The sequence below is a fragment of the Mesoplodon bidens genome (genome assembly GCF_964165515.1).
Source record: "Mesoplodon bidens genome assembly, chromosome: 5".
In the NCBI taxonomy this organism is placed as follows: Eukaryota; Metazoa; Chordata; class Mammalia; order Artiodactyla; family Ziphiidae; genus Mesoplodon; species Mesoplodon bidens.
Window position 1 is genome coordinate 144581462 of NC_138161.1, and position 14545 is coordinate 144596006.

The 14545-nt window shown below is 49.5% G+C and overlaps 1 protein-coding gene across 3 annotated transcripts in view; it reads left to right on the plus strand.

Moving 5' to 3' along the window:
• Positions 1–14545, plus strand: part of KY (kyphoscoliosis peptidase) — a gene marked incomplete at both ends in the record, with an annotated part of 44277 nt that overhangs the window by 5943 nt on the left and 23789 nt on the right. The window contains 3 exons of one of the 3 annotated variants that reach the window (XM_081235210.1): positions 1778–1840; positions 11928–12002; positions 13767–13829. In XM_081235210.1, the coding sequence (XP_081091336.1) occupies positions 1778–1840; positions 11928–12002; positions 13767–13829 (201 nt within the window). Of the gene's footprint in view, positions 1–1777; positions 1841–11927; positions 12027–13766; positions 13830–14545 lie in introns of all 3 variants that reach the window. The other 2 variants (XM_081235211.1, XM_081235212.1) reach the window with 2 other exon arrangements.

Below are 14545 nucleotides of genomic sequence, written 5' to 3' on the forward strand. Positions count from 1 at the left end.
GGTACATACTTGCCTTGCTGGTGCCCAGAGCACCCAGCCCTGGTAACTGGATGGCTTTCATCTGAGAAGGAAGCAGCTGATGGCTTGTGCTTGGTGGAGTGTGCACCAATGTGGCTGAACGTGGGGTTGGTCCAAAAGGGCACATGTCCCCCCCTCTTTCTGCACTGTGCACTCCTTGGGCTGGGGCGTTGGCAGGGTGGGGGGAGCCCGAGTGCTCCAAACTTTTCCAAGCAGCAGGTGTTTGGGCTGAGCCACCAGCTTGCCCGGCAACGGGCTTCCCCTGCTGTGATTGGCTGCTTTCCTTGGTCCTGGCCGAAGTCTGCCTAGCAGCACAGGGACTTACGCCCCACAGCTACAGGGAAACCAACTGTGCAACCCTGACTATAAATAGCCCACAGCAGCTATGCCAGCCAATCGTCCTCCTTGAGGATTCCCTTCCCAGATCCTATTTCTTCCATAAGCCAGCCGAGCAGAGATGCGGCCAGCTGTGCCCGCAGGAGGCAGCTGCCCTGTCCTCGCCTGGGTCTGGCCTGGAGCTCCAGCCCAGCATACAGCATCATCCTGGGTTGGCACACACAGCGGTCCTGGCCCTTAGCCAACCAATCGACCTCCGCCCGGGGGCGCTGAGGGTCCTGCCTGGGCCTGCTTATAGAGAAGGCTGGAGAGGATGGGCTTCCCAGGGCAAGACCCTGCCAGGAGGATGGCAAGTCCAGCCCAGCTCAGTGACCCACCCACCCATCCACCTTGACTGGTTTCTGCCTGAGCCCAGGCATGGGAAACGCTGAGTGACAGATCTGGCTGGGTACACAAGGGATGTCATATGAAGGGAACCAGGTCAGGCCAGTGCCCCTGAGTGCCTGCACCAGGTCCAGGCACAGGTGCCAGTGGTCACTTCCAGTGACAGGCCCAACAGCCTTTCTGCAGCCCAGTGGGAGACCAGGGGAGAAGATGGCAGGCCAGGGTGGTAGTGGCCCTTCCCCCACCCCTCTGAAGCAGAGGTTCAAGGGCAAGACCAGGCCACCACAGCAGCTGTAAAGGGAGAGATGGAGGGAGGGCGGTGCTTCCTGTAGGAGGGGCAGATAAGCCTGTGGGTCCCCCCCACCATGGCCTATGGCAGCAGCTGGGCGTCTCTCCACAGCAGCCTGGCTCCACTAGGCTCTGAGGACAGCTCTGTGTCCCGGGACATGAATATGACCAGTGCATGGAGAGCATTCACCCTGCAGAACGGGTGCCCTGCACATGTCTGTGAAACTGAACCAGACTGCAGGCACTCCAGCTCCTAGGCTAGAGCAGGCGGTAGGGTACCCCCCCCCCATTCCTCTCAGAGGGAGGCAGGAGGCTGGAGACTTGGGTTCAAGTCCCGCGTCTCACCTGGCTGTGGGGTCTTTGGCAAAGTTAACCAGTTGAAGCTGCAGGCCCGTAATCAGGATAGGAGCCTCCCTGGCGGCTCCAAAGAAAGGTGTGGAGATGAGCAGGGCATCCCTCTGCACTTTGGGAACTGGGCCCGGCTGCAGCAAAGTCAGGAGCTGTGGTCACTTAGCCCATGGGAGGCGTCCCCAGCTTCTCTAGAAAAACCCAGCCTCTGCCGGCACCTGCCGCGAGCGTGAGGCTGTGCGTACACGGGCTCCCGGTCACGTGCCTCTGCGTTCAGGTGTGCGACTCTGCTGATTCACACGTGTTTAGGCTGAGCCTGGCAGCTCTCTCCTCTGCCTGGGGAAGAATCCACCCCACCGTGGGCCCAGTGGTCACTGCAGTTCCCTCTGTCTTCCTTAAATAGGAAACCTGGTGGAGAAGCAGCAGCCCCAGCAGCCCCAGGTCATCACCTCCTACGACAACCAAGGTAAGGTTTCGCCACTGCCTGTGACCTCTCCCCCAGCTCCTGTGTGCCCGGATCCACTGTCCTGGCCAGAGACAGCAGGTGCGGAGCCCAGACCGTGGGGAGCGGGGGCCTCTCTGTCCTGGGGATGCTGGAGCACGCTTCCCCTCTCCCACATCCCATGGAAAACAGTGAGAGGCTGCATGTGTCACGGAGCAGAGAAGTAAAGTCCTCGGGCTCCGGCATCCACTGCTGCCATCATCGTCACCCCGGTTGTCGTCACTACACCTAACATTTGCTGAGTGCTAACTTCACGTCAGGCACCCTGCCACACCACGTACATGATCTTTCTCATGTGAATTATGCCTCACAACAGTCGTATTTGATTGGTACTCTTACTATCTTCATTTCGCAGATGAGTGTGCTGAGGCTTAGAAAGGTTTTCTTTCGTCCAAGATCACATGGCCAGCAAGAGTCAGAGCGGGAGCGGCCTGACCCCCTCCCTGCCCCCCCGCCCCCCCCCCAACCCCCACCAGGGCCTCAGCTGTTCCACTTCTCACAGCTCTGGTTCTCCTAGAAACCGGCCTCCCCCTACTGGCTCGCCGTGTGCAAGCCTTCCCTCCCACCGAGTCACAGCGGTTCCCTGGCCTCTCCTCCTGAGGCTGAGCCTTCCAGGCCCTTCCACCCAGGGACAAGTTTAACTCGGCAATGGGGAGTGAGAGAGGTCTTCCTCAAGAATCCTCACTTTGCCAGGACAGGTCCTGGGGGGTCAGGGAGGGCAGGCAAGGGCAGCCCCGTGCGGACTCTGCAGTTGACTGGATCTGAGAGCCCGACGGGGTAGTGACGGGATGGCTCCATAGCTACAGCTGGAGGAGAGGCCAGGTTAGAGACCTCCACTCCCCCCCTTCACTAACCTCCCCTCCTGCCACCTTGGTTTTTCTGCTCAGGGCTTGGTGCCTGAGAACTCTCGTAGACTCAGCCCCAAGATGTCACCACTGGTGCTCTCAGCACTGATGCCCTAATCTATAAGGGTTACGTCCAGGGTGCAGTGCCGAAGGAGGATGCCCTGGAGGATTCGGAGGTCCTCGGGGAATCGCTCTCTGAGACACCGGCTGACCCACCATCCCCAGGGAAAGGCACTGGCAGGTCGTGAGGAAGGGCCTGTCAGCTCAAGTTCCCAGCAGGAGGTGGCCAGCTGTCCTTGCAATCTAGGTCAGTATCCATTTAGGGCAGAATTCCTGGGACTATGGCTGCAGGACAAACCCCAGGGTACTCAGTGGGCCCACCACAACCTGCTACCCCGCTGAGCACCACAAGGACAAACCCAGACCCCCTGCTCCTCTGAAATGGACTAGCAGCACAGCTCACCCCAAATAAGAGTAAATGATACCTCACTAGAGTGAGAGTGGATTAGCAGCCACTTCTCTCGCTTGGTTCTGGCCGCATCCCTGATGGGGTCATGGTGTTATCCCTCTTTACAGAGGAGGAGTCTGAGACTGGGGATGCTGCAGTCCCCGAGCGGGGTGCTCCTGTCAGACCTGTGGGGTGGGACTAGTGGGATGGGGCCTGCCACTCTCCAGAGCCTCACCTGGCACACCACACCCTGGCTCTCATGGGCCACTCACAAGCCACCTCCCGGTATCTGAGGCTTCCAGAGGGCAGGAGGGAGGGTGGCCTTGGCATCCGACAAACAGGACAGGGTCCACTGTAGGTTGGGATAGGATGGCCACCCCCCCCCCCGGGTCTTAAGGGAGTCTGGACCACAGCGAGGGAGAGGCTGCCCTGCTCTGGGCCTGAGCCAGAGTCCACACTGACACTGATCCGTCCGTTCCACAAAAAGCAGCTCTGGATGCCGGCACTGGGGATCCATCAGAGAACACAACAGACAAAGGCTCCTGTCCCCGTGGAGCTGACACCTAGCGAGGGAGACAGATGACCCTAACAAGAAAAATGCAAGGTGTCAGATAAGGCTGGGGGAGAAACTAAAGCAGGAAGGGGAATGGGGGGTGGTGCACATGGGTGTGTATTAGTTTCCTACGGCTGCTGTAACACATTGTCACAAACTTGGTAGCTTAACACAAATGTATTCTCTTTAACAGTTCTGAGACTACAAGTCCCAAGTCAGCCTCACTGGGCTAGTCAGTCTCTCGGTTGGCAGGCAGGTTCCTTTTGGAGGCTCTGGGTAAGAACCTTTTCCTTGACTCTGCCAGCTTCTAGAGGCTGCTGGCACTTGCCAACTTGTAGCTGCGTTACTCCAATCTCCACTTCCGCTATCACATTGCCTTCTCTCCGTAAAGTAGATACATTCCCCTCTGTTTTATAAGAATCCTGGTGATGATGTTGGGCCCACCCGGATAATCCAGGATTGCCTTCCTGTCACAAGATCCTTAAGCAAATCACATCTGCAGAGTCCCTTTTGCCGTATAAGGTAACTTTCACAGGTTCCCAGAATTAGGACATGGATAGCTTTAAGGGCCATCAGACAGCTACCACAGGGAATGATTTAAAATAGAGTGATTGAGAAAGGCCTCTCTGGGAAGGTGACATCTGAGTAAGGGAGGTGGAGGAGCAGCGGGTCATGCGGCCTCCGGGGAAGAGCTCCCAGCAGAGGGACACCGGGTGTGGTAACTTCATGCAACAGGTGACGGGAAGATCACTGGAATCTTGGATCTTCATGCGGAAGAGGGCTGCGTAGGATTCATCTGCAATGGGTGTGTGGGTTGAATGAGAGGGGAACAATCACAGGAGCCCCAGTGACCTCAGGCCCCGAAAGTTATTTGTGACGAATCAGATTTGGGTTGAGGCCTCATCCTTCCAGGTCACCCACCCTCATCCCCACGCAGACACTCTGGGCCTTCTTGGATCACTCATGCACTAGGCTCCAACTGCCGTGTTTCCAGACTTGTGACATCCCTGTCGAGCTCCATTCTGCAGAAAGAATCATGAACAGCCCTGGGTTTTCAAGAGCCCAGTGGAAGCCAGGGTCAGTCAGGGCTGCAGGAGATGCCCCTCAGCACCCCCTGACGGGTGCCCCTGAGGTCTTGGCCCTGAGCTCTGCACTCTCTGTCATCCCACGACTAGAGCCACTGCAGTACCCGGTGCGGGATCTACAGAGATGGACTGTCCCGGGTCATCATTCAGCTCACTGTTCCTGGGATGTCAGAGCTTACGCTTCCTGCACTAAAGCTGACTGCCATACTCTGGGTAGAAACCTCTGTTGAACACCCAGCCAGGGGCTGTTTAAGGGTCGTTTTTTTAATAATTACAAATGCTTTAGCTGAGGGTTTCTGACTCTCAGCTACTGCAGGAAAAAATTCCAAGGCAGAGGATCCAGGTTGTAAAGGCGGCAGCCAGTTACGGAGAGCATTAAGGACCGCCTTAAGTCAGTGATGGCAAACATCTGATGTGAATCCTGCAGCCTCCACACGCTGATATACACCCACGTGTGTGTGTGCACACTCACACACACACACTCACATACACACGCACATACCTGACAATCTTTGCTAATTGATAAGCGCTCCAGGCAGCCACTTCCAATCAGTCAGAGTTAATGAACAGCACGAAATCTGTTTGCCATCTCTGCATTAGGAATTCTGAGCAAATTAGGCCTCTAGACAAAGCCTGATTCAAAGCCGCAGAGACCTGGAGATAAGCCCTCGCGTGGGAGGACTCTCCTGACGGGGTAGAGGGCAGGCCCTGGGCGGCAGGCCAGTGGACGGGCTTGGGCTTGCCCGCTGCAGCTCCACGTCTGCGAGGGTGGGGAGACGGAAGCAGAGCCCGGAGCACCTGGGAAAAGGGCCTGCGAACCACTTCTCAGATGTAGCAGAAAATAATCGCTAATACACTTTTACTAAGACAGCCAAAGTTTCAGCTTCAGAAACTGCTGTTTGGGTGACAACGGGTAGAATTGGGGAGGGGTGCCAGGAGAGAGCCAGCCAGGTGACCCTAAATCCCAGGAAGGGGCTGCTTTGGGTTTAGATGTGACTAAGATTACTGTCGTGGTGTCTGACTGTACTTAGGGTTTAGATCTCACTTTAAATGGTGCTCCAAATAATGCTCCACTGTTTATTGGCCAAATAAGTTTTTCTATAAATTAAGAGTTTTATTTGATACAGGAATGTTGTAGTCAGCAAACTCTTAGCACTTCACACCTTTAGGAAGCATGGGTACTGTGACCCTGCGCACCTGGGGACAGCATGCCCAGACCCAGGCCCACGTGGAGCAGAGAAGCCTCCCGGAAGGGCTCTTACACAGCTGTGAACGGGAGCGGGAATCACACTCCCACACCCATCAGGGAGGCGGGGCGGGGCGCAATAATCCCCAGGAGAACGCTGGGCATCAGCCCCTGTCCGAGAGGGGAGAGAGAAGAGACAGTGCAGGGGGCAGGAGGGGATGAGAAAAGGTGATGGGTGGAGCTTCCGCCCAGGGCGAGTTCCCAGTGCGAGACCACCTCGGCAGGGCTTAAAGAGTCTTTTGGTTTTCGGCTTGCTCATTCTCTGACAGAGCGACGTGGCTGGATTGGAGTGGTTGCAAGTACCCGGACGTTAGGAGAAGTTTGGGGAAGAGGTTTGTTGGTGAGCCCTAAACCAACAGGTGGGTCAGTTTTGCAGCTTCCCTCCACTTCTGGAGATTGTTGCAGCTCAGCATTTCCCAGATTTTGTTTGATAAAATCGTACCGGGTCCAGTAGACTTCTGCAGGACTTCTCAGAGAATTGTGTGTTGCAAACTACAAAAGGGGAGAAAGTGGGCATTTTTCTCACAAGGAATCTGGCAGCCAAGTACAGCTTGGCACCCACTTTGAAAACTGACTCCGAGTGTCTCTGGGGGAGAAAGTGCAAAGGCAGAGGTGAGCAGGCTGTGCCTCGTGCATCGTGGGAAGACACACAGGCAGAGGTGGCTGCCCATGGCGATGGTACCCGATCCTGTGACCAGAGCTGAATGATGCTTTGAACTCTGAAATGCTTAACGTCTTGTCAAGTCACAGGCCGATTTTCTTTGACGGTGAATGTGCTAGAAACTACACTCAAAATGAATATTAACCCCTTTAAAGTAATCCCTCGGGAGGCCACATTGTATCTTTGAAAATTGTTTGAGAATTACCCTCTTTGGCATGCAGAGCAAGTTCATGAGCTACACAAGAAAGTCAGTATTGTTATTCTGTGAAAACACATTTAACAGGCAAAGGGTTAGTAAAAAGAGCTCTTACAAAATCAACAGGGAAAAAATAATGCATCAATAGGAAAATACGTGATTCACTAAATAAGATTTAAAATGGCAAATAAGTATATGAAAAATACTACACTGAAAATTGAAGAAATACACAAAAACGATGAGATGTCATTGTTCATTGATAAAACTGTAAAGGATTAATAACAATCAAATGTCAGTGAGTGTATTGGTACTCTATTTTTACATTACAAACCACCCCAAGGCTCAGTGGCTTAAAACAATTACCAGCTTACAAGTCTACGGGTTGGCTGGATATTCTCGTCTGAGCCACACCTGGCTGATCGCAGGTCTTGGCTGGGCTCGTTCGTGTGTGTGCTCCGTTGGCTGGAGAGCAGCTGGTCTAGGGTGGCCTCACCTGAGATGGCTCTGCTCATCCTCCAGGAGGCTAGCCTGCGTGCAGTCACATGGCAGTTGTGGCTGGAATCCCAAGAATGCAAGTGGCAGCTGCAAAGTCTCTCGGCCTAGGCTCCGAGCTCGCACAGCATCACGTCTACCACACGCTAACTGTCCAGATCACATCATCAGGCTGGGCCAAATGTGAGGGAAGGAATAAAAGACCTCTTCTTGGGAAGAAGAACAAAGTATTGTGACCAATTTTGCCATCAAACACAGCAAAGATGAGTAAAATAGGCATCCTCTTGCACTGTTGAGAGGATCGTAAACTTAAAATCATTCAGGAGAAACGTTTGTCAGTATCTAACAAAAGCCTTAAAAATCTCCATACCTTTTGATCCATGTTTAAGAATGTATTTGGGGCTTCCCTGGTGGCGCAGTGGTTGGGAGTCCGCCTGCCGATGCAGGGGACACGGGTTCGTGCCCCGGTCCGGGAAGATCCCACATGCCGCGGAGCGGCTAGGCCCGTGAGCCATGGCCGCTGAGCCTGCGCGTCCAGAGCCTGTGCTCCGCAACGGGAGAGGCCACAACAGTGAGAGGCCCGCGTACCGCAGAAAAAAAAAAAAAAGAATGTATTTGAAGGAACTGATGTGAAGAGTGTGTAAAGCAGTGTGTATCAGAATGTTCATCACGTCACTGTAAATAGCAAAACATTCAGGAAATGTTAACTATCCAACAAAACGGGATTGCTTATAATGATTATAAACCATTTATAGAATAGAGTATTATGCAGCCATTTAAAATGATGACTTGTGAAGGTGACTATATTCACTGACATGTAAAGACTTAAGTGAAGAAAGCAGGATTCAAAAAGCATGGTTATTATAATCCTGCTTTTCAGTGTCACCTTCTATTTTACATCTTTCTGTGTCATACAAGTTTTTGTTTTGTTTTAATTCTGCTTTGACTTTGGTGTGTGGTTGGTATTTTAAAATTCTTATTTTAATTTAAATTAACATACGGTAAAATTGGATTTTCTGGTGTGGAGTTCTATGAGTTTTAACACATGCACAGGTTCACGTCACCACCACCACAATCAGAATACAGGGAAGTCCTGTCACCCCAAAAAGTCTCTTGTGCAGACTCTTTGTAGTCACATCCTCCCATCATGCATTCCTAAGAGAATTGTTGAGAAGTACAGCTTGATATGGATGTACCACAAGGTGTTTATCCATTCACCCATCGAAGGACATTTAGGTTGTTTCCAGTTTGGGGTGATTATGAATAGAACTTCTATAAACATTTGTGTATATGTCTTTGTGTGAACATGAGTTTTCATTTCTCTGGGATAAAAGCCCAAAAGTGTAATTGTTGAGTCATATGTTAAGTACATGTGTTGTTTTATAAGAAACTGCCAAACTGCGGTATCATTTTACAATCCCACCTGCATATATGACCTTGTCAGCATATATAGTATTGCCACTATTTTTTTTATTATTGGTCTTCTAATAGGTGTGATATCTCATTCTGCTTTCAATTTGCATTTTCCTAATGGCTAATCATGTTGAACAACAACAAGATGTTGAACATCGTATTTGGTGATATATCTATTCTTTTACCCATTTTCTAATCGGATTGTCCTTGCACTTTTGTAAAAAATCAATTTGCCATATTTGCGTGGGTCTATTTCTTAACGCTGTTATGTTCCATTGAGCTATATATCTATCCCTTTGCCAATATCACACTGTTGTGATTACTCTAGCTTTATTATTTATTTTTGGCTGCATTGGGTCTTCATTGCTGCGCACCGGCTTTCGCTAGTTGAGGCGAGCGGGGGCTACTCTTCGTTGCGGCGCGCAGGCTTCTCATTGCAGTGGCTTCTCTCGTTGCGGAGCACGGGCTCTAGGCGCGTGGGCTTCAGTAGTTGTGGCACATGGGCTCAGTAGTTGTGGCTCGCGGGCTTCAGGAACAGGCTCAGCAGTTGTGGAGCATGCGCTTAGTTGCTCCGTGGCGTGTGGGATCTTCCTGGACGAGGGATCAAACCCGTGTCCCCTGCATCAGCAGGCGGATTCTCATCCACTGTGCCACCAGGAAAGTCCTATAGTACATCTTAAAATCAGCTGGAGTCCTCTTAATTTTTTTTCAAAATTAGTTTGGTTATTCTAGTTGCTGTACCTTTCCATCTAAATTTTCTGAGTTTTTGGTAGATGCCCTTTTTCAGATTAAGAAGTTCCCTTCTATTCCTAGCTTCTTGGGAGGTTTTGTTGAATGGATGCTAAATTTTGTCAAATGCTTTTTCTGCATCAGTTGATATGATTATGTGGGTTTTCTTCTTTAGCCTGCTAATATGGTGAATTACATTCATTGATTTTCAAATATTGAATTAACCTTGCATTCCCAAAGTAAACCACACTTGGTTGTGGTATGTTATTCTTTTACTATACTGCTGGATTTTATTTTTCTAATATTTTGTTGAGGATTTTTACGTTTATGTCCATAAAGGATATTGGTCTGTAATATTCTTTTCTTATACTGTCTTTGTCTGGTTTTGGTATCATAAAAGGATATCAATTATTTGATACTCTTCTGTTTTCTGAAGGATCTTGTGAAAAATTGTCTTTGGTGTTAGTTCTTTTTAAATTTTGCTAGAACTTGCCAGTGAAACCATCTGAGCCTGGTTTTTGTTTGCTTGTTTGTTTTTGGAAAATTTTGAACTACAAATTTAGTTTAAAAAATACATATAGGAAAATTCAGGTTATCTACTCATTGGGTGAGTTTTGGTAGTTTGTAACTTTCAAGGAATTGGTTCACTTCATTTTAGTTGCAGAATTTCTCTTCATAGAGTTATGTGTACTATTCCCTTATTATTATTTTAACATATACGGGGTCTGTAGTGATATAACTCATTTCATTCCTGATATTGGTGTCTTGATTCCTGATTTGTGTCTTACCTCTTTTTTATTTGGCCACTCTGGTTAGAGTTTTATCTATTTTACTGATCCTTTCAAAGAACCCGCTCTTGGTTTTGTTGATTATTCTATCATTATTTCTTCAAATATTTTTTTCTGCACCACACTATTTCTCCTCTCTTTCTGGGATCTCAGTGACATGAACATTAGATCTTCAGGCATTGTCACACAAGTTCCTGAGGCTCTGTTCACTGTTTCTCTCTGTTTTTCTTCAATAATTCCTATTGATCTATGTTCAAGTCGCTGACTTTTTCCTTTGTCATCTCTATTTTGCTATTGAGCATATCCAGATAATTTTTAAACAACTATATTTTTCAGTTCTAAAATTTTTATTTCTTTCTTCTTTATGTCTTCTACATTTTCCTGATACTTTGTATCTTTCCATTTATTTTAAACTATTTGCCCTCACTTTTTAGAGAATGGTTATCATGGCTCTTTCAAAGTCTTTGTCTGATAATTCCAAAATCTGTGTCATCATGGGGTTAGCATCTGTTGATTTTCTTTTCCTTTTTAAGTTGATATTTTCTAGGGTTTCTCTATACTGAGTAATTTGGGATTGTAGCCTTTGCAATGCTATACAGATCTGCCCTGCACATGCACCACCCAGCAGCCAGTCTGGGCATTGGTCTACCCCCTAGTTTAGTTCTCAAAGACTGTGATATGATGCTTAGGATGAGATCAAAGCATGCACAACATGAATGAGGTCCATCCATGAAGAGGTGACCACAGGAGTTCATCCATAACTTTATGGAGTTGCTTTCTTGAGCTCCCTCCTCTTTATGACCCACTTCCCAGTCCTCTGGCCCAAAAACTGGGGTTTTAGTTTCCCCACTCTTCTGGGTAGTTCTCACAATTCTGCCTGCATCTGGAACCAATCAGCAGAGAACAAAGAGAGAAAAAAAATCAAGAGTATTTTCTCCCACACTCTTGGGCATTATAGCTTCACTGGTACCTCCCCTCAAAGACTTAGGTGCCTGCTGGGCCACCAAACTCACTGCTGCACTGATACCAGCAGAACTTCCCTGGGGGCTAAGTCAGGAGATAATGGAAAAAGGGGGTAAAAAACAAGAGAGATTTCCCCCACTCTGGCTCTTAGAGTTTCCCTTTCTCACTCCACAGGCCAAAAGAAAGGGCTTCTCTTAGAGCACTTTTTCTCTGCATCCATTGTGCACTGCTGGGTTTGGGACTGCCTTTGAGTCCAGTCTAGGTAATACCATTGGGGGTGGGGAATGGTCAACTCTGCCAATTTGATGATGCTTAAAATTCTAATCTTCCTTCCCCATTTGCCTACCATTTACTTTGCGGAGTCCTCAAAGAGTTGGCCCATGCATTCTTTCCAATGCCTACAGTTGCATTCGGTGGGAGAGACAAGGTAGAATTTGTTTACTCCATCTTGCCCAGATCTGGAACCTGTCTGCTTATTTCTTGTTTTTTGGTTTTGTAAACAAAAATTATTTGCACATTCCAAAGAAAGCTCTAAAACCAGTTGTGTTTTATTGATCAAACATCTGTCATGAGACATTGCACCCTTTCCTGGCAGCGTCTGGCTGAGAATATCACCTCCTATTCCTTTGCAGGGACACAGCTGACTGTGGAGGTCCACCCTCGGGATGCCATGCCCCAGCTGCTCAAGAAGTTCCCCTTGGCTAAACGTACGTACGTACAGGGCTACTCATGTGTGAAGGGCTGGCAGGGAGGATTGAGGGTAGCTGGAAGGGCCAAAACCCAGCCTGGACACCTTCTTGGGGAAGGAGAGGAGTGACCTGGGCCTACACACTGGGAAGAAGCAGAGACACGACAGCTTCATCCGGGGCACTCTCTTCTCCACACTCAGCAACCCCTGCTCTTAAGTCTCTGCCATTAGGTGTAACACAAGGCATTTAGCTAAAGATGAATTTCATCACAAGAGTGCCGTTGTTTTTAGACACCATTTATTGACTGCCTAAAAAGTGGCATGCACAGTGCTAAGCACTGTACACTCAATAAGTTTTTAACTCTTTGATACGCACCAGTATTACCCCCACCTTTTAGATCAGCAAAGGCTCAGAGAGGTGAACTGACTGCCAGTCACCCAGTTAGGAAGCGGATCAGAACCCAGGTCCTAATGAAGCCTGTACCCTTAACCACCGCACCTGGCTGCCTTCTGTGCTGCGCACAGGCCCAGGCCCAGGCCCACGACGTCTCCTCCTCTCCCTTCTTGGTCCTCTCCCTGCATCTCTCCATCCTGTGGGTAAACAGGGGCCTGGGGAAATGCCGGCCAAGGAACGGAGGCTGCGGAACAGCCAAGGCTGAGGTTCATGAAGTGAACCTTCATGTCTGCTCGTGGGGAGACGGGGGCCGAGGCAGCTCCTCCAAGGCTGCCTGGTCCTGCAGCCCTCAGCAGCCAGGGCCTCGGGAGGGCAGGCAGGTGTAGAGAGGTCAGGCTCTAGGAGTTGACTGGCTGGGTTTGGATCCCAGCTGTGTGACCTCAGGCAAGTGGCTTAACCTCTCTTTTGGGCTCAGTTTCCTCATGTATAAAAGGAGGAAACTAATTCAACATCCCTCGTAGGATTGTCATGAGGTTAAATGAGATAGTCAATAACGCACAAGCCAGGTGTAGTAAGTACACAAAAAATTTGGCTACTCTTTTGAGCCCCCATCACTCTACCATAGAATGTAGGTGGAAACAAAATGTGGGTGTAAGAAAGACAAGACCCACTGTTTCTCAGAGTAGCCTATGTACATTTGCAACCTTCTGTACATTTGAAGGCCTACAGTGGCCTTCAAGGGCAGAGAAGAACTTGCCTTGGCTTCCCCACCTCTGGCTCCTCCTGGCTCCATGAGGGACCCACATCTTCCTGACCTGGCTTCAAATCAGCGGGAAATTCTCTCCTGTTGCCTGTGGAGTCTAATAACAATTGCTGACCATTCTGCCTTAACAGTCCTGGATTTATAGGATTTGGTTGTCCTTGAACCTTCCCGAGGAATAACTCCCCTCTCCCCGCTTTCATGAACTGCCCATGGTCAGTTCTTGTCCTGGGGTCATCTGGTAGTGAATTCACTGGTGTTCTCAGGATCCCCAGCTGTGGTCCAAGATGGCAGGAGTGTCCAGAGGAGGGAGGAACATGGAGCTCCAGGCAGGCCCACTGAATAATCGCAAGGCTTGATGCCCAAGCAAATTCTCCCTCTGCTCACAGACTGCACTTCTCTTTCTTGTCATCCCCTCCCTGGCTGCCAGTCCTCCATATTCCTCAGCAGGAGGCCCGGGGCAATCCCAGCAGCAATTCCGTGGTGGGTGGGGATGGGAGCAAGAAGGCTGTGGGAGGGAGAGTGAAGAGGAGAGGTCAGAAACAAGGACACCCACACAGAGAATCGTCTGCGCTTGCATTTCTATTTCTTCTGAAGGGTCTCTACTTCTGACCTTTGGGATATTGTAGGTTTACAAGGCGATAAAAATGGAAACACAAGAGCCCGGCAGCCTGGAGGGAAAGACGCCCATGGTAAGTTGCGGGGCCTTCTTTGGAGCCATTCTCTGAGGCGGTTAAGTTGGTTTAGCCTCATGAGCCAATCTGCGCTCAATTGGAAATGGCTCCCTGGAGCATTGTGCTGGGAGTCTGGGGCCACCTCTGGGCTCAGGGGACAGGAGTATCATGATTGATTGGCAGCGTCTGCCATGGACACAGGTAGAGAAGTAAAAAGCTCACGCACCAGATGTGATCCCAAAGCTAAAGCATAAACCCCACCAATAACAAGGCAGCCCGTTATGGGAAACATTAAAAACAGAATTCAGAACTGTATTAACTTTAAATGGAATGCCAAGCATCCGTAAGGAGGGAGGCAGGTGAATAAGCAGAGAGGGGCAGAGGAAGAAATCCCGAATGGGTAATAGACGGCCTGGGTTCGAATCCTGCTTTTGGTCCTCACTCACCTTCCCTGGGCCTCAGTTTCCCCCTCGGCTCAGACCAGATGGCATCTAAGGTTTAGTACAGTTTGGTACATCTTCCCATTGTTTTGCTTTAAAATTAGAATAACTTAGTTAATGCCACTGGTATTTTAAATGTATTTATGCAAAATCATATTCAAATATTATGTAATCTGCTCAGAAAGTAAATTTAATGAGGCATAAATCATTATGGATATTCTTAATGTTCAGATATTGTAGAATGGAACCAAGAAAGGATAAAACTTTCCTAATAATAGGGTTTTTCAGTCCCAT